Source organism: Onychomys torridus, chromosome 3 (genome assembly GCF_903995425.1).
Source record: "Onychomys torridus chromosome 3, mOncTor1.1, whole genome shotgun sequence".
Classification (NCBI taxonomy): domain Eukaryota; kingdom Metazoa; phylum Chordata; class Mammalia; order Rodentia; family Cricetidae; genus Onychomys; species Onychomys torridus.
Genome location: NC_050445.1, coordinates 40,627,703 through 40,648,575, shown reverse-complemented (window position 1 = coordinate 40,648,575; position 20,873 = coordinate 40,627,703). Strand labels below are relative to the sequence as shown.

Below are 20,873 nucleotides of genomic sequence, written 5' to 3'. Positions count from 1 at the left end.
CAAAAAACCAAAAAAAAAAAAAAAAAAAGGACAGGGTGACAGAGTTTCTTCTCTGTGTAGCTCTGGCTGTCCTGGAACTTGCTCTGCAGCCCAGGCTGGCCTCGAATTCAGAGATTCGCCTGCCATTGCCTGAATGCTAGGATTAAAGGCATGCGCCACCACCGCCCGGCTTGAGCTTCAGTTTCTTATCTCCTCCCCCTCACAGCCATCTATAATGAGGCCAATCATTTATCCATCTTTCAGCAGAAGCCCTTCATGTATTATTTCTACATCTCAAGAGGGATCTATGATTCATGATCTCATCATCTTCAAAAGCATATTAGATTAACCCCCATCACAGGCACTAATATGAGATAAAAAGACACTCACCAAGCCCTTCCCATTGTGAGCTCCTTTCATAGGCCAGCAATATCCACTACATTTAGAAAAGCAGGAATCTTCACTGGTTTGTGATACTGCAACCTTCCATCTGGCACAGGAATGCTACTCTCATTGTGGTAGATGGTACAGAGTGGGAAGTTTTCTGCTGAAGCTGACTAGTGGCTAACTAGTGAAAAAGGTAGACTTCCCAACATTGGCAATCCAACAATACCCACAGTCAGTGAAGTTCCAAATCTTACAATGACTGGGGGTGTGGGGGATTTAATTCCATCTCCTCTCCTTCTCAGGGATTCATGTTGAGTGTTGACAACTGCATGGGGTCCCGGGCTACAAAGACTGATGTCACTGGCAGATGGAGGTAGGGAGGAAAGTGGGCTGTTTTTTGGAGCCCAAGACTCACTCTGTAGCCCAAACTGGCCTTGAACTCATGGAAATCCATCTGCCTTAGTCTCTCAAATACTGGGGTTAGGTACATGAGCCACTGCATCCAGCTTATCTATATTTCTGATTTAAAATCACTGCCTCTTTAAAAGTAGAGATTTAAAAAATAAGGAGAAAAGGGACAGGAGAGATGGCTCAGTAGTTAAAAACACTGACTGCTCTGCTCTTCCAGAAGACCTGGGACTGATTCCTAGTACCCATACTGAAGCTCACAGCTGTCTGATGCCTTCAGGCCTCTGTAGGCACCAGACACACATGTGATGCAGACACACATGCAAGCAAAACATCCATACACATACAAAAATAAATGGAACCAAAACAAAATAAAAATTAAGTTGCCTTGGGAAAATTGGTTAACTTGTGAATAGGAATGCAAATTGGCAAACATAAAAGGCAAAGAGATTTATTTTTGCAGAACCTTTAATAATACTGGAATTTGTTTTGTTGGTGTTTGTTTTTAATATCATTTGGACACCAGGCAAGGTGGTGCATGCCTATAATACTAGTGCCTGAGAGACTGAGGCAAGAGAATGCAACATTCACAGTGGCCTGACAACTTAGTAAGACCTTATCACTCTCCAGAATCCATATTAAAACAAAAAGAACTGGGAAAAAAAAAAAAAAGACAGAACTGACCTTACAAAGTTGTTGTCTGGCTTCCATACATGCACTGTGACAGACCTGCATTCACATTACACACACACACAAATAAGGGCTGGACAGATGGCCCAGCAGTTAAGAGCATTGGCTGCTCTTCCAAAGGATCTAGATTCAGTACCTAGCACCTACGTGACAACTCTCAACCATCTGTGACTCCAGTTCCAGGAGATCTGATCCCTTTTTCTGGCCTCTGAGTATCAGGCACAGACATGGTATACATATATACATTTGAGAGAAACAAACATCTAAAATAAAAACAAATGCAATCTCTTTTTTAAAAAGGTAATTTTTTAAAAAGTCTTGATGAGCTGGACAGTGGTGGTGCACACCTTTAATCCCTGCACTCCAAAGGCAGAGGCAGGTGAATCTCTGTGAGTTCAAGGCCAGTCTGGTCTACAAAGTAGATGCCAGGACAGCCAGGGATACACAGAGAAACCCTGCCTCAAACACACACACACACACACACACACACACACACACACACACACACACACACACACGGAAAAAAAAGAAAGAAAAAAGTCTTGGTGAATTTAAAAAGACTGAAATCACAGAGGGGTTGGTGGCTCATACCTGTAATCCCAGCAGGATGAGACAAAGGACTGTTGCAAGTTCAAGCCCAGACAGTGCTAGCTAGCAAAGCCTTGATTTGTTGGTTTAAAAAAACATTAAAATTGTCTCAAAAAGCCAAAAAAACCCTTAAGATCAAGAGCAAACTCTATTCAGTATGGTACTACAAATTCTAATCAGCACAATTAAGCAAGAAAAAGAATAAGTCATCAAAATTGGAAGAAAGTGGCTTTTGCTCAAGGATGGCATAACCTAATGTCAGAAAACTCCCAAAGTCCTTCATGTGCGGGACAAAGAGTAGACCCAGCTAGGGCTTAGCTTAGTTGGTAGAGTGCTTGTCTAGCATGTATGAAAACCTGAATGTGGTCCTCAATACTGGATAAACCATGTATGGTAGCACAAGTCTAGAATTTCAGGAGCTCAAGGCCAGCCTGAACTACACAAGAATCAGCCTCAAAAGTCACCACCGTCACCACCACCACCACCACCACCACCACCACCACCACCACCACCACCACCACCACCAAAAGATGTGGAACAAACACAAGAAAGTAATCTTGGAGGCAAGCCTGGCAGTATTTCCAGTTATCAGGAAGGCTGGAGTAGAAGGTCTGCTTAAGCCCAGGGTCGGAGGTCAGCTACGACAAATTGAAAATAAACAAACAAACAAAGCTAAAAATCTATGGCTGGCCGGGCGGTGGTGGCACACGCCTGTAATCCCAGCACTCGGGAGGCAGAGGCAGGAGGATCTCTGTGAGTTCAAGGCCAGCCTGGGCTACAGAGTGAATTCCAGGACAGGCTCCAAAGCTACACAGAGAAACCCTGTCTCAGAAAAAACAAAAACAAAACAAAACCAAAAAAGGGGCTGGAGAGGTGGCTTGGCGGTTAAGAACACCGACTGCTCTTCCAGAGGTCCTGAGTTCAATTCCCAGCACCCACATGGTGGCTCACAACCATCTGTAATGAGATCTGGCAACCCCTTCTGTATACATAATAAATAAGTCTTTAAAAAAAAATCTATGGCTGACCAAATTGGGGAAGTCTCTCTATATTAGAATCTACCATTCTATTAATATTAAATTTCTTGAGAATGACAATGGTTTTAAAGAATGTTCTTATTCTTAAAAGACATAATCACAATGTTTAAGGGGTGTAGCAATAAGGTCTGGAGTTTTTCTCCCCAAGGGGCAGAGTGGAGAAAACAAACCAAAGTTTGTAGGTTTCTTTTAGGGAAATAAAAGTGTTCCAAAAATCAATATGGTGATACAGGCACAACTCTATAAATATACAAAGACTGCTGTACTTTATGTAGATTAGCTATGTGTGAATTTTACCAAATCTACTTTTAAAAAAAGGTAAAAGTAATTATAAGTCTGAATATGTTAAGAGTAATAGAATGTCTTATGCCTTATGTTGTCACTGATTACTTAAAAGATATACAAAGTAAAAAGCAAAAACATTGTATTATATATTCAAGACTACACAGTATATAAAAGTAAATTATCTTTTCTTAATTAAAAAAATGTAAACTTTCTCTATATGCAGAAAATGGATGAGACTTCAGGTTACAACTTCTACACAACTTACCTATGTTGATATATACACACTATAAAAGCTTCAAAATTTTTCCAGATAGTCTATTTAAAAATGCTACTATGAGAGATGTGGATCCACCTCAGGGGTAGAGTGCTTGTAAACACAAAGCCCTGAGTTCAGCCCTCACCCTACCCCATCCCAAAACTCTAACATAGGGCAATCAACTAAGCACAGACAAAGGGGGACATTAGGAAGGTTCTGGGAATGCAGTACAAAACTAGGCTTGATCTCAGTACCACATACAGGAGGTGTAGTTTATAACTGCAATCCCAGATAGAGGCAGGAAAATTAGGAGTTCAAGGTCATCCCTAGTGCTACGGAGAATCTGAGGATACCCTGGACTATAAAAGACCCTGTCCCCCACAAAAAAAAGAAAGGAAGAAAAAAAGAGAAAAGAAAATGAGGTTAGCAAACAATTATAATTACTGATGTATTTCTTTTCTTTTTTTCTTTCTTTCTTTCTTTTTTTTTTTTTTAAAGAACCTCTCACCTGAATGTGAACATAATACACCAACACACCTGGTTTTTAAGGTACTGGGGATGTATCCAGAGGCTCGTGCACACAAGAAAAACACCAACTGAGCTATATCCCAGCACCATGATTACTGATTTTACACAATTAAAAATAAAATTTTAAGCCAGGGAGTGGCGGAGCACGCCTTTAATCCCAGCACTCAGATGGCAGCAGCAGGGCAGCCAAGGCTACACAGACACCTGTCTCAAAACCCAGTAATAATAATAATATATACAATTTGAGTTTGACTCATTTTGTTACAAACTAACAGAAAAGCTATCACTAACACAGTAAGTTCTTTTTACTTGTACCTTTGACTCTCACAGTTCAATTGTAACACTCTGTGCTGGATTATTTTCTAAGAGGCCATGGCTGTCTCCAAAAACAACCTTAATTATCTCTGCATCTCCCCAAAGCATAGAGAAATCCTTAGGTCACAACAAGCTTTGTATAAAGTACACATATCATCTCTTTTACTTCTATACTTTTTTGGTTTTCCAGGCAGGGTTTCACTGGAGCTCACTCTATAGCCCAGGCTGGTCTCTAAACTCATAGATCCGCCTGCCTCGGCCTCCTGAGTGCTGAGATTAAAGGGGTGCACAACTACACACGGATTCTATGATACTTCCTAGTTTCCCCCAAACATGCAACACATGCTTTCCTAGGTATGTGAGACACTTAACTCCATTAATAATAACTATCAAAACAGAATTTAAAACGTGTAAAGAGAGAAGGGGCAGCAGAGCCAGCAAATCAGTTCTTTACAGATACAGAAAAGTCAGGAGATGAGAAACTCTTTTCGATCTGAGGTGTGCATGTGTGCTCCTGACTACAAGTGCAGCAGTGTTACGGTGTCCCTGTGGAAGTCAAAGGACGTCAGGTGGGTCTGCACCTTCCATGTTGACACAGGGTTCTTGTTCACCACTATGTAGCCAGGCTAGCTGGCCCACAAGCTTTGGGAATTCTTGTCTTCACTTCCCATGATGTCACTGGAGTTCAATGATTCCACAGCACACTGCTGTCTCCAGATTTATGTGGTTCTGGGAATCCACACTCAGGTCCTCACTCTTGCCCAACAAGCACTTTACCCACTGGGCTTTCTCCCCAGCCTCAGAAATACCTCTGTTCTCATCCGTAGAACTGCACAGGCTTTGCCAGGCTGGAACCTGAATTGTTTAATTTTTAGTGATGAGAAGCATGATTTCTCTAGCTAAAAAATTGAAATGTTTTGTTCCATGTACTGAGATGCACACCTGTAATTTCAACACCTGGGAGATACAGGCAGGAGGATCACCATTTCCAGAAAATAAAGGGTTTCAAAATTTTTTCAGAGACAAACCTGAAAGAGCATCTTCTAAAAGGAGCTTACTTCAAAACATTTCCAGTATTTCTGAAATTTACTACAAGCAGCAGTGTGTTCCGATCCGGGCAAGTAAAGCAAAGAGAAGAGTTGTGTCTCTCGGCACTTGGATGATGCAGCTCTGGTGGTCGAATGCTCGCCAAGCATGATTGAGACCCTGGGTTCCAACAGTATTACAGCAAACACTAGGGGTGTTGGTGCACACCTATCCTAGGGCGATCTTAGCACTCAGGATAGACACAGAAGGAACACAAGTTCAAGGACATTCTTAGCTACAGAGTGAGTTTAAGGCCAGCCTGAGCTACATGAGACCCTCTGAGATGGTTATGCATTGTCCACTTGATGAAATTTAGAATCACCATGGGAACAAATCTCTGGGCACGCCTATAAGCAGCTATCTAGATTAAGTTAAATGAAGTGGGCTGCGGTCCTGGACTGAGTTAAACACAGCTACTCAGAGCTCTCTGCTTCCTGACTGTGGACACATCCGCTGCCTCGTGCTCCTGCTAGCCTACTGTTTCTGCCACGATGACCTATGCTCCCTAGAACGGTAGCCAAAACAACCCCTCCTTCCTTAATTGCCGTCAGGTCTTTTGTTGTGGCAACAAGATAAGTAACTAACATACCCTGCTTCAAAAAGGAAAAAAAGGGAAATCTTCATCTAATGATCATGTGATCTAGACGGAGGTTATAGCTTAGAACTGAAATGTCCCCAAGCTCACTTGTTGAAGTCACAATCCATCCATGTTTAGAGGTGGCATCATTGGTAGGTTCTTCATTAGACCATGAAAACCCTAAATTTCATCAATGGGTTTAATCCACAAATGAATTCAAAACTTAATGTTGGGGGCATCAAGATGACTCAGTATGTAAAGGTGCTTACCCCCAGGCCTGACGACCTGAGTTTGATCCCCAAGACCAACATGGTGGAAACAGAAGTGACTCCTTCCTTTGACCTCTACACATATGGTATACATGTACATATATAAACACAAAATAAATAAAATGTAATTGAAATCACATAATGGACCATTGGGAAATGACAAAGTTTTAGGAGATGGTGCCTAGTTGAAGGAAGCAGGAGGACAAAGCGTGTAGACCTGAAGGTCTACGGAGTCCTAAGGCTCTGTCTTTGCTTCTTCCTGTTTCCCGTGACTGACATGAGCAGCTTTGTTCCACAACTACTCTTAGCATGACACTCTGCCTCATCAATCTGAGGACCACAGAGCTATATGACCATGCGCTGAGAACTCTGAAATCATGACCCAAATAAATCTGGACTGTCTATCTCAAGTATTTGTCACAGTGATGGTATAAAACTGACTTAGGAAAAAGGGATTTGCTTTTTAATTAAACTATAGAGAGCAGCTATATACATTTCCCAGGACAATTCTATAGGTAAATGACCTTAGAGAAAAAACTCCCAAATTAGTCCTGTAAAAATATGCAGAGCCACTTGGGAGGCAGAGGTAGGCAGAACTCTGAGTTTGAGGCAGCCTGATCTATAGAGTGAGTTCCAGGACAGCCAGGGCAGCTCAGAGAAACTGTCTTTAAAAACAAACAAACGAACAAAAAAAAAAAAAAAAAAAAAAAAAAGCAGAGCAGAACCAAAAGGAAAGAAGAGCTATTTTCTAATTCCAAACACCTTTTTACTTAATTTTAAGACACAGAAAGTGTCTCATTTAGTTGCCCAGACTGATCTTAGGCTCATGACCATCTTACACTGCTAAGTGCTGGGATTTCAGGTGTGAGCCACCATGCCCATTTAGCCTTTGAAGTTGCCTTGTGTACTACTCAACTGTACCTCTCCTTCCTAATGTCTGTCTTTTGGAATAAGACTAACTAGGAGAATCACCTGTAAAGTAACTAGGCAAAATGACAATCAAAAGCTACTAAATGCCAAGAGTGGCAGTGACTCCTATACTCCCAGTGCTGGGTAGACAGAAGTGGGGAAGAGAAACAAGACCTTAATGTCAAGCTGAGCTACATATGAGTTCTAGCTCAGCCTAGGCTCCATGAGACCGTGTTTCAAAAAATAAATAAATAAATAAACTACTAAGTAAATTGTTAGTTTAAAAAATAAGCCTCCCTGGGCTATATAGTTTTTTAAATCTAGCCTAGACAACTTTGAAAGTCTGTCTCAAACTACAAAGAAAATATGTGGGGCTGGGCAGTGGTGGTGCATGCCTTTAATCCCAGAACTCGAGAGGCAGAGGCAGGTAAATCTCTGTGAGTTCCAGGCCAGGCTAGAGAGACTACAGAGCTGGAGAGGACAGCCAAGGTTACACAGAGAAACCTTGTCTCAAAAAACTAGAAGAAAGAAAGAAAAAAAATCTGGGAATATAGCTCAGTGGTGAAGTGCTTACATGAGGTCCTAGGTTCAATCCCTAGTGCTGGGGGTGAAGTAGATGTTGGGGATATAGCTCAGTTGTAAAGCATTTGCCCAGCATGTGTGTGTAAGATCCTGAGTTCAAACCCAGCATCTGGGGCTGGAAAGGTGGCTCAGAGGTTAAGAGAACTGGCTGTTTTTCTAGAGGTCCTGAGTTCAATTTCCAACAACCACATGGTGGCTCAAACACAGCATCTAACCCTTCTCCCCCTAAAAAATCTTCTATTCATAATAATCCTGCCAATACTAAATGTTAAGAGGCAATAATTTATCATTTCATTTTTTTTCCACATTCTAGGAGCTGGGAGGGGTTAGGACCTGTTACTTTAAAACAGTAACAGTTATCTTGTTTTGATCACTAAGCCAACAGAATTCTGACGCCATGGGTGCTAGAGTACATCGCTCACCATTCCTCCTGCTAACTGCAGAAAGAGTAAGGGAGGATAAGGACTCTTTACAAGGAGAGAATAAAGCACTTACACTTCAAGGACTTTCTAGGCACAGATGCCGGGTGCTACCCACTGAAATCCAGGCTTGGACTAAGCTCCACATTCTCAAAGGGCCATCTCACCCGAAGCCTGGGGCTCAGAGTCAGCAGGAGGAAGCTGCAGCTCCCACTAGCAGCACATTTCAAAGAGACTGCAACAAGAGAACATGTTCCGTTTAAGTTCTAATTCAATCTCCCTCTTCACAAAGCAGCAGCAGCAGCAGCACAGACCTTCCCATCAGTCTTTTCTTTCCAGGGATGATATTTCCATGTCTCTGTGATGAATATGGGGGCAAGCTACAGCCCAGCAATCCTTTCACTAGTATGCCCCAAGTCCTTCATTATACTGCACACCAGGTCTGCAGAGTACTTGCCTCTTTTCTTCTTTAACGATGTACTGTTGTTTTAGGACTCACTGGTATACCAACAGTTCTAAAACTGCCAAGTCAACCAAAATCACTCAGCAGGCCTCAACAATGCAGGCACACACCCAAACAAGGAGCCAAAGGAGTCATTAGCTGCCAAGATTTAGACTCAAATCAGGGCTGCTAATTAATCCTGCACAAAAACAACTTAAACAGAATTACTTGAAATCCTTCAGAGAATCCAAGAGCTTTGATGAACAGAAAATGAGTTTCTGGAAATAAGATATTCAAGGAGATATGAAAAGTAACATAAAAGTGTCTGGTTGCTGCATTTTAAAGGAAAACCAATCAATGGATGATTGATTGAGTAACAGTTGCTAGGGAATACAGAGCAGATAGTCTAATCTCAACTTCCTATATAAGTTCAATAGAGCTGGGGCTGGAGAGAAGGCTCAACAGTTAAGAGCTTGCTGCTCTTCAGAGAATGTCAAGGTAGAAGAAACCATTTATTTAAAGCATAGTCCAGGTAAGAGAGCTTCCTCAAAGCCAAAAATATAGAAAATCTATTTATTTTCATTCCCGCCAACCTAAGTAAATTTATAACAATTCAATTAGATGAAATTTTAAATTTTTTAATCTCATTTTTATTTATTGTATTTGTATGTGTTTACATGCATGTGTGCCATGACACATGAGTAGAGACCAGAGGTCAACTTGTGGGAATCAGTTTCTCCTTCCTTTAGGTTAGGTTTCAGGGACTGAACTCAGATAATCAGGCTTGGCAGCAGGCACATCTCATTATTAGCAGGAAGGGTTTTTTGGTTTGTTTTTGAGACAGAATTCCATTGTAGCTCACAGTATCTAGAACTCATAACAAAGCCAAGGATGACTTTGAACTCCTTCCAAAACTTCTTGCCTCCATCTATCCAGTGCTGTTACTACACACACGTACCACTAAACCTGGTTTTATGCATTGCTGGGATTTGAACCCAGGGCTTCTTTGTGTATGCTAGGCAAGCACTCCACAACTGAGATACACCTCCTGCTCAACTGATAAAAGTTTATTATGTGTATTAACCATAATAACAAAATTGAGAATCAAATATTTTAAACTCATAAAAAATAACGTGAGGCCAGGCAGTGACGTCACACTTTTAATGGGGGGGGGGGGCAGAGACAGGCAGATTTCTGAGTTTGAGTCCATCTTGGTCTACAGAGTAAGTTCCAGGACAGCCAGAAGTACATGGAGAAATTCAGTCTTGAAAAACCAAAAATAAATAAATAAAAGTGTCCTAAAAATGTGAGATGTGATATTAGAGTACTATTTATGAAATTACTGTGTTTAAAAAGATCTGGGCCCTGATTGGTAGGGCCTTTACTTCCATTACTCAGGAGGCAGAGGCAGGCAGATCTCTATGAGTTCAAGGCCAGCCTTATCTAACATTGCCAGTCTGAAGCATTGGGCAGTTTTTTCCTTTCCAGAAGAATGAAGGCATCCAACTTAATGAGACATCTGAAGAAAAAGGACAAATCATCCAGAAAAAAAATGACCTAAGAAAAAGAGTAAGTTGGCCTATTGGTTTATTGCCCATGTGACTTAGCAACTCTACTTCTGAACATATTTCCCAAAAGAAATGCAAGCAGGGGTGTCATGTTTAAGTTCTGAGAACACTATGCTAGGTGAGAAAAGTCGGCACCACCACAGAATTGATTCCAGAGAGCAATTGGTTTCAAAGACAACAGAATGCTGTGGGAAAGGGGAACAGGGACTGGTTGTATTTTAATGACTATATCTTAGTTTTTCCAGGAAAAATTCTGGAGATTTATGGTATTAACAATTACACAATGTCAGTGTATTTAATGTCACTGAACTGTACATTTAAGAATGGCTAAAAGGTGGGCTGCAGAGGTAGCTCGGCAGTTAGGAGTGCTTGCTGCTCCTCAAAAGACCCAAGTTGGAAGCCTGGCACCACACTGGGCAGCAGCTCACAACTGCATATAATTCCAGCTCCAGGGAGCCAATGTCCTCTCTGGCCTTTGCAGTGCCCACACACAAACATTTTTTTTTTTTTTAAAGCTAGCCAAAAGCTTGTAATCTAGCAAAGGTGGGCTTGCGGAAGAGCATAAATTCAAAGGCAGTCTTTGCTCCACAGTAGGATTTTTGTCTCAAAGCAGAACAACAAAAATGACTAAAATGGTACATTTTGTTTTGCATTTTTTCTCACAATAAAAAATATCCACAACAGCTGGCACATGCCTTTAATCTCAGCACTTGGTAGGCAAAGACAGAAGGATCTCTGTAAATTTGGGTCAACCCGGTCTATATAGCAACTTCCAGATCAACCAGATCTACATAGTGAGAGATTCTGTCTCCAAAGAAAGGAGCTGGAGCCAGGGATGGTTCAGTGGTTAAGATCGAATCCTGCTCTTATGGAAGACCAGGTTCAGTTCCTAACAACTGTATCTGGTGCTCACAATCAGTTGTCATTCAGCCTCAGGGAATTGAACTCCATCTTCCAGCATCTGTTGGCACCTGCATTCACATGCACAACTCATACACAGAAACACACACAAATAATAAAAATAAAATATAAACCCACACAACAATAATATTTTTAAACCCATAAAATATACCTTTCATTTTCCCTATAAACACTAATACAATAAAAGCTGAATAAATACTTGGAAAAACCTTGAAAAATCTATATTGTAATTAGAAAATGTAGTAGTGCCCTGATGATTTTATGTATCAAACCATCACCTGGTCCAATGAATTCCGGGTAAGAATGAATAGCACCAGTAAATAGACAACCATACCCACAAAACACCATCACAAATTCACATACAGTCTACCATGTCCAATTAATAGAATGGGTTCATTTAAACTTTCATTTCACTTTAATGCCTGGCTAATGGCTTCCTTATGGAATGATGCAAGTACATTAATGAGATCTTAGCCTTTTCTCTTTGTTTACTTACATACTCAGTTTCCACCAATGAGAAGCATACAATATCCGTTCCTATATTCATTAAGCTAACTGACCCTTAGAAATTATATAGAAACATTTTTTATTTAGTAAAAAGTCTTCCTTTCAAATTCAAGTTATGTTTTAAAGGTCACTTAACTACAAGATATAAACATAAGCACAAAAATAAATAAGTAAAAGATAAACTAAATTAGTAACTACAACTGCTAGAACAAACCAAAAGTCTAGGTATTAGAACTAAGCAGAAAAATCAAGGACTTCCAGGTGGCTCCCTTTGTGTGGCTGTGGAGAAGCCATCATCCATTCTGGGTGAAGACTTTCAGGGGCAGCTGCTTTGGGGTCATCCATAACTCTACAAGGAAATCAAGGCAGAGGAAGCCTAAGCACTCAGAGAGTCCCATATTTACTAAGTGGTGACACTGGGCCATGAATCTAGATCACCCATCTCTGATTTGGTACCTGCTCAGTATGATGAGAAGAATCTTGGAGGAAACACAGTGGGCTAGCAAAGGAAAATGAACCATCCAGTGATGTGGTGATGTATTTGTAACCAAAGAAATAAAGCTTGCCTGAGGATCAGAGGACAGAGCCAGTCACTAGATTAAACATAGAGGTCAGGCAATGGTGGCACACACCTTTAACCCTAGCACTCAGGAGGCAGAGATGCATCTGGATCTTTGTGAGTTCAAGGCCATACTGGGATACATGAGATTGATCCAGACTAGGAAAGAAACAGAGCCAGGCAGTGGAGGCACACACTTTAATCCCAGTGTTTGGGAAGCACACATGCCATTAATCCTAGCAGTAGGAAGGTTGAGATAGGAAGTGAAGTGGCTGGGCCGAGAAAGGCATATAAGGTGTGAGGAGACAGGAACTAGAGAGTCTTTCAGCTGAGGACTCAGAGGCATTCAGTCTGAGGATTCATGGAGACAGGATAGGCAGAGGAGTTAGTGAGGTGAGAAGTGGCTGTGGCTTATTTCCTCTGATCTTTCAGCATTTACCTCAATATCTGGCTCTGGGTTTTTATTATAAGACCATTTAGGATTCATGCAACGCAGTAATGTAAAGCAAGAGATTCTGAAAAAGACTGTGTGACTGTGCAGGTGACAAGCAGAGGCGCTACACCATGTGAGCAGAAAGACTGTGTGTGACTGTGCAGGTGACAAGCACAGGCGCTACACCATGTGAGCAGAAAGACTTGCTTCTTACTATTTTGCCTGCTAAATATTAAAGTTCCAGAAGGGGAAAGCACTAGAAAAGCAACAGAAGCTGACAGCCACGGTCCACAGCCTTTCTGACATGCTATATAAGAAAATTTTCACTAACATGTGACAAATCATATACAAAAATACCAGCTGAGTTCATAAAAGCATGACTTTAATCTCATCTTATTTAGGTTTTTTGTTTTTGTTTTTTTAAATATGCTTTTCACCATGTCTTTTCAGTTTCCAGATAAAACTACAGTACTTACCTACTTTTCTCTGGGTTTTTGTTTCGTTTTGTTTTGCTTTTTTTGAGACAGAATTTCTCTGTGTAGCCCTGGCTGTTAAACTCTCTTGAACTCAGAGGTCCACCTGCCTCCACCTCCCAAGTGATTAAAAGGTGTGAGCTGCCACCATTGCCCTGTTGTCTCTGGTATTTTTAAGATAGGGTCTCATGCCCAGGCCGGCCTCAAACTCAGTCTGTAACTGTCTTCTTGTCCCCACCCACAAGTAGTTAGCAGGACAGGCATGGCCTACCACTTGTAGTTTATGCAGAGCTGTGGGTCACATCCATGGCTTCATGCATGCTAGACAAGCACTCTACTAACTGGGCCATACCTCGAGCCCTAAACTATAACTTCCAAACTAATTTCAAGCCCACAGAGTATCTTTGTTCCCCAGAGCTTTCTAAGGTGTCTACTAATTTTGTATACACACTGGATATGGCCAAAGGAAATTACTAAGTACTCAGAACATACATGCTGCCATCACATAAGGACTCCTTAAGATCTGATTCAAAAATCACTTAGTTTCTTTTAAAACACTTCAGAGTTATCAGTGATATCTGCTTACCAGAGTATGTAACTATGGCTGAAGCCTTCCAAGAATTTTGGTGAAAATGGTCTATAGAGTAATGAATAAAAGTTCTTCAGAAGCCAGGTGAGGGTGGCAAACGCCTTTAATCCCAGCACTTGTGAGCAGAGCCAGGCGGGTCTCTCTGTGAGTTTGAGGCCAGCCTAGTCTACAGAGCGAGACCCGGGAGATCAGGGGCAGGCACTAAAACTACACTGAAAAACCCTGTCCTGAAAAAAACAAAAAACAAAAAGAAAGAAAAAAGAAAGTTCTCCAAAAACACCTGTTTTAGCTGGACTTGATAGAACACACTTGTAATCCCAGCACTTGTCCCGCAGAGGCAGGAGTTGTCGAGATTTCAAGGCCATCCTGGGCTAACAAGAGAAACCCTCTAAAAAAGGCAGCAAAACTCCACATGACAAAGAAAACGGAAACAGAGAACACCAAAACTGTAGAAACTTTTTTGTTGGGGGAGGGGTTTTTTCAAGACAGGGTTTCTCTGTGTAGCCCTGGCTGTCCTGGAACTCACTCTCTGTAGACAAGACTGGCCTTGGACTCACAGAAACAGAAATTAGCCTGCTATCTTAATGAACAGACCTGAAAAGGCTGGACTCTGCCTGGGGAGGATGAGCTCAGATGGGGAGTGTCAAAAGTAAATCCTATGGCTCAAAGAATTATAAACACCAGGTACAACTAAAGGTAGACACCCAGCTCTGTATAAGCAGCAGGCAGACCCCTAGATTTTCTCCTTGATGCTGAGCAACTGGACTATTACCATCCCATCCTAAAAGAGGTTTACTCTGTGGTTTACTCTGGCAAGACTCATAAGGACAAGACTCTCATCTGAAAATACAGTATGAAATGAAAACCCAGAGTTCCACCACCTGCCTCATTCTCCCACTGAGCAGTTGGGGCACTGGTAACCTAGCTTATGTCCCCAGGCAGAAGACTAGAGGACTCTGCTCAAAGTAAAGGTGGCCCAAGAAAAAAGAAGGAACATGAAGACAGTAAGCGCCGTCACGGGCAGTAGAGTCCATCCTGAAGCCGAGACACAAGAAACTCAAGTTCAAGACTAGCCTAGGTCACAGAGTAAAACCTAAGCTAATCTGGACTATGTAGCAAGATCCTGTGCCAACTACCACCCCCACTTCCCTATTTTCCCTACAAGCAGGTAGAGAAAAGTTAAAACAAGAGTACAGAAGTACACTATAATTCTAATAGGAGGCAGAGGCAGGAGGATCAGGAGTTCAAAGACAGCCTGGGCTACAGAGTGAAACTCTGTCCCCAACCCCTTAAAAAATAATAAAAAAAGAAAGCTAAGAAACAATCCCTCAGCCAAGGAAACACTTACCTTTAAAAATTAAGGTTATGAGCTTGAACCCTAGAACCCACAATAAAAATAAATAAAAATAAAAGGCCAGGCACCCAGTTTGTAATTCCAGCACAGGGGAGATGGGTAGGGGTCAGCTAATCAATCAGTCTAGCTCCAGTTGGTGAGTTTTATGCCAATGAGACTTTCAAAGGACATGGACATTGGTTCCTGAAATGACACCCAAGGTTGTCCTCTGGCCTCCATCTGCATGCACTCACATGCACCTTCTCACACGTAAGAGAAATGGAAGGGTAATAAAAGAGGATTAAAGGTACTCCTCTCAATTATCCACCAAATGAAGGACTAATCCAAGAAAACGTTAGGAAATCTAGGAATCAGTAGATTGAACACAAAAAAAAGGTGTAGGAAATTCCTAGGACAGTGTTAAAGAGGAATCCCAGGACAGTAATTAGGCAACAGAACCAAGAGAGGTTTGGTGAACAAAGTCCTCAGAAAGAGAAGACACAAAAGCCCCTTACCTGTGTTAAAGATTTTATAAGCGGCGGGGGTGGCGCATGCCTGTAATCCCAGCACTCGGGAGGCAGAGCCAGGTGGATCTCTATGAGTTCGAGGCCAGCCTGGTCTACAGAGCTAGTTCCAGGAAAGGCACAAAACTACACAGAGAAACCCTGTCTTGAAAAACCAAGAAAAAAAAAAATTCTGTAAGTTTGAATGGCTGATTAGAATTCCCTCATCATAGAAAGTTACAATGTTGCAGATAGAGAACCAAATTATCTTGGGCTATCTTTAGCCCCCTCGCTAGCATTTATTGCCCTCCGACCTTCAGGGTGTATTCTTAGCAGACCACTAACTTCTACCAATCCGAAGGCTAAAAATGTCATCAAATACCTAAAACCTACTGTAGAGCCAATTGTGGTGGAACATGCCTTTAATTCCATCAGTAGGAAGGCAAAGGCAGGCAGATCTCCATGAATTCAGGGCCAGCTGATATACCTAGAAAGTTCCAGGCCAGCCAAAGCTATACAGCAAGACTTTGTCTCAAAACAAAACTACAAAAAGCCCTACAAAACAAAAAAACCTACAGCAGTTTCCCTGTTTCTTTCCTATGACCTGTTCATCCAATGCTCCACCAATGTATTCTGTAATTTCTTTGATTTGGTTTTCCTTGTTCTTTTTATTTCTCTCTCTCTCTCTCTCTCTCTCTCTCTCTCTCTCTCTCTCTCTCTCTCTCTCGGCATATGCATGTGTGTGTATGCGTGTGTGTTTGAGTGTGAGTGTGTGTGTGTGTAAGTATGCACAAGGAAGGGGGAGCATCAGATCCCCTGGAGCTTGAGTATAGCCATTTGTGAGTTGCCAAACAGGTGCTGATCCCCTAGAACAGCAAGCACTCTTAACCACTGAGCCATTATCTACAGCCCCACTTCCCTGTTCTAGTTAATACAATCTCATGTAATCACTTCCATAGTAGAACACATTATAGGGCACCCTGAATTCATATTTGACTCAAGAATAAACTCACTATCTTTGAGGTGAGGGCTAGTTGAGGTTGACAGATCTTCGGGCTACAAGCTTTCTTCAGCCAACAAGGAAAACAGATCAATATGAACATATAAGGTGGACATTTTATACTATGGGCATTTGGGAACAAATGACTTAGATATATAGAAAACAAAACAAATGTGTAAAAAAAAAAGATATTTGCTCACCAAGCACAAAAAAAATGTTAAAGTAAAACTTTTAATTTTTGATAAAAGTTGAAATTACTTAAGATTTCAAAATAATAAAAACATGGGGTTCCTTGAAATTCTTGAGCCAGGAAATAATAAATAATGGATTGTGCTCGGAGAAGACTGCCTGAGTAAGTGATTTGGGGCTGGGCCTTTTTGGTAATGACAAGATCCAGGGTACGACTATGTGAGCTGAAGAAAATAAAGGCATCAAGGGGCTCAAGTGTCAGGTGAACTGTCCGCTCAAAGGCTCAAGTTGGGCCACTGAGATGCTTAGGCTGTGAGGACTCGTGCTGCCAAGCCGGACAACCTGAGGTGGATCTCTAGAATCCACAAGTCAGGAGGAGAAAACTGGCTTCCACAAGTGTATCCACACACACAATTCTCACCCTTTGTCTGCTCTCATATCTGCTCCAATCAGCTGTCTTTTTCTCCCCCTTGAGACAGGGGGTCTCTCTACATAGCCCTGGCTGTCCTGGAACTCATTATGTAAAGGGGGGGGGGGGCGACCTCGAACTCAGAGAGCCACCTGCCTCTGCCTCCCAAGTGCTGGATTAAAGGTGTACATCACTATGCCTGGCTATCAGTAAGCTACCTTGTATAGACGTTTTCAATGTTCCCTGGCTTCTGGTTGGCTTGATCAAGAGGGAATCCCAGAAGAACAGAGTCAGAAAATTCATTCCTCTAGCACCCTCACTGCAAGGGACCTCAAGTTCTGTCACCAGAAACTCATTGTCCCCCTCAAAGAAACCAAGTAACTACTCATCTCTCTTACCCCTTCCAGCTTAAAAATAAGTTTCTTACAGTCTATATATAATACTATTTCTTCTGATACCATTAGACCTGCAACTTTATAAATAGTACTTAATAACAAACTCTGCTAGGGCATGGTAAAGGAAAGCAGGGCCTGTAATCCCAGCTACTTAAGTAAGAGGCTGAAGCAGGCAGAGCCAAAGTTCAAGGCCAACCGGGCTACAGACAGTTCAAGGAGAGCCCAGGGAACTTAACATTCTTTATATCAAAATAAAAAGTAAAAAGGCCGAGGACATAACTCAGGCATGAATAACATGCCTAATGTCTAAGGCCCTCAGTTCAACCCCCAGTACCTCTAATTTAAAGAAAAAGATTTAAAACACACACACACACACACACACACACACACACACACACACACACACAGAGAGAGAGAGAGAGAGAGAGAGAGAGAGAGAGAGAGAGAGAGAGAGAGAGGAAACTCTGGTAATTACTTTGTCAAGTGTGCCCTGTCTTCTTGATGTCAATGCAAAGATGCAACAGAGAATAACGGGAGAGAAAGGTGAATAGCTTAAGTGAATCCTAACGCAAGCTCAATGTTAAACTTCTCATAGCTCTTGTAAGATATTACATTTAATCGTCACAGATTTGTTTGTTTTGTTTCCAATTACCAACATCCAGAAGTAGTTTGTCCATGATAAGCACTCCAGTACTGATTTAAAACACAATTCGTAGGTTTATTGGGGAAGAGCTAACTAGTTTTGGTAGGTTATTTATATTTTAGAAAACTGTATGACAACAGAATAAAAACTAGATGAGTCCTACCTACATGGGGAGCCTCAATTTATATCTTTTTTCCCTTTTTGGTTATAGGGTTTCTCTGTGTAACCCTGGCTGTCCTGGAACTCTTGTAGACCAGGCTGACCTCCGCCTCTGCCTCTGCCTCCGTAGGGCAGGATTAAAATCGTGTGCCACCACCCCTGGCAAAATCTTATTCTTTGTCTTTACACTATGTAAACAAGGACTTGGGTCTCACATTTACATGCATTGATCAAAAGTTAAAGTGGCAAATGTTTTAAAAATTATGTACTTGCATCCTAGGGGCTTATTTAACAAGAAAGAGCACTGTTAAATACTGTTAGACAAGGGAGAGCATACCAAAATATGCTTGTGAGTATGAAATGCAAAAATAATGGGAGGGGAGAGCTAGGGATGTAGTTTCGAATGGACTCCCAGCCCCACACATAAAAAATAATAAAGGCTAGTGTTTAGTCAGTCAGTTAGTCTGTACAAGACTCCTCAGTTTCAAAGAATTTCACAGCTCATAGACTAAAACCTACACACAACAAAATCAGCAGCTATTACAAACTCATAAAAATAAAACCTAGCAAAGCTGGACAGTGGTGGCCCACACCTTTAATCCCAGCACTTGGGAGGCAGAGGCAGGCAGATCTCCGATACCGAGGTCTACGTGGTCTACAAAGTGAGTTTCTGGACAGCTAGGGCTACTTAGAGAAAAACCAAAATAAATACATAAAACAGCAAAATCAAGGAAGGGAGAAAATACAAAACGTGAGTCAAAAAAAAAATTAAATACATGATCTAAAAAAATTTAAGGAGCTGGAGAGATGGCTCAGAGGTTAAGAGTACCAACTGCTCTTCCAGAGAGGTCCTGAGTTCGATTCCCAGCAACCACATGGTGGCTCACAACCATCTATAATGAGATCTGGTGCCCTCTTCTGGTGTGCAGACATACATACAAACAGAATACTGTATACATAATAAATCTTTTTAAAAATTTAAATATGAAGAAATATAATAGCTATAATACAAACACTCCACCACCCATTCACATAATTATATGGGCTAATTTAACCAGTTATGATACCCATCTCACAAACAGAAACCTACAGGTGGAGGAAATAGGTAAGAATTCAATTTAAAACAAAAGAACTCCAAAGATTTCCTGAAACCATGATTAATTTTTCTTTATATTATTTTGAACTCCAAAGCAAGGGGGAATTCATATGAATATGAATCTAGACACCTGAGAATTTTCGAGAATAACATGAGTGAAAACTGGCAAGGAACACTGAGGTGTGAGTAAGGCTACCCCCGGGGAAGGAATTGCCAGATGCAACCCTTGGACATGGAAGGTGAATGAAAAGCATCCTTACGTGGAAGGTGGGGAAGCATTTGGGGCTGACTTTGGTTGAAGAAAGATAAAACAGTGAAGCATGGCCTAAAAAAAGCTAAAGCGACGGTAGGACTTAAAGAGGGACTAGATCCATGCCACTAGCGAGGGGTGCAGAATTACAAATCGGATTCAATCGTGGCCATCAGTTGCCACTAGTTTCTGAAAGGCGGCATAGATGTGGCTGCTCAGCCCCACCCCACAGCAGCAGCTCCTTCGGAAAGAGGTTCTCCCAAGGCCCACCGCCCCGCTCAGGCTCTCGGCTCAACCCTACATCCCACTCGGCCCCGGCCCCGCGGCGCGGACCGGGACTCTTCCCGCCCCTCACCGAACGTTGCAGCTCCCCAAGCCAAAACGAGGCGCGCTCCTTTCCGCTGGGATCTGGGTCGTGGTAAAGCGCCTGCACTGCCTGGTACACGAGCTGCAATGTTGGCTTGGCTCCTTCCATGGTGGCGGCGGCGGCGGCGGTGACAGCGACGGCTCCGATACTTCTCCCGAGGCTGCCCTCCTACTCCCTCCTCTCACGCTTCCTCACTGTCTCGGCCACAGCCGCTCCCAGACTGGCGCCATCTCCTCCTTTCTGGCCGTTACCAGGGAAAGGGGGGTTCCTCGTGGAAGTTGCCCCCGCGGAAACAGCGGAGAGGTCGTTTCAGGTTCCTGGCTCGTTTTTGTCCTCCTTCTGCTAGAATCCAGACTCCAGAGTCCGGACGCGGGTTCCTGGTTCCTCACCTCCCGCCTTGCTTTCAGAGGCCTATCTCCGCATGACACAAACCACGCAGCGAACCTGAGCAGAGCTTACCAGACCGGAAGCAGCCGCCCGTATACTTTAGCACACTTCCGTCTTGTGCACTACAAACTGCCTCCTTCCCGGCACGCCTCCTCTTGTTTCCCCCCTCCTCCCGGAAGTGACCCTGCCGGACCAGGAGAACTGAAGGAATGGGATACGAGGTACTTACCTAGGGCCTTAACTCTGAACTTGAGCTTCCAGAACGGTTTGTGTCACATCCCTGACCAAATCTTATCTCCTCGGCACTGAATCTAAAGTCCTCTCGTCTCCTACTT

At 42.3% G+C, this 20,873-nt stretch overlaps 1 protein-coding gene across 2 annotated transcripts in view; it reads right to left on the bottom strand.

Annotated features, from left to right (window-relative positions):
• The window catches only part of Tnpo3 (transportin 3), a 79,824-nt gene extending 59,186 nt beyond the window's left edge, over positions 1-20,638 (bottom strand). Inside the window, exons 1-2 of one of the 2 annotated variants that reach the window (XM_036180215.1) lie at positions 20,140-20,638; positions 8,392-8,550 (exon numbers count right to left, since the gene is read on the bottom strand). Coding sequence is in view for 1 of the 2 variants with exons in the window: in XM_036180213.1 (XP_036036106.1) it covers positions 20,140-20,259 (120 nt within the window). In the remaining variant the exon portion in view is untranslated. The remainder of the gene's footprint in view (positions 1-8,391; positions 8,551-20,139) is intronic. The other variant, XM_036180213.1, reaches the window with a different exon arrangement.
• Between the last annotated feature and the right edge of the window lie 235 nt (positions 20,639-20,873).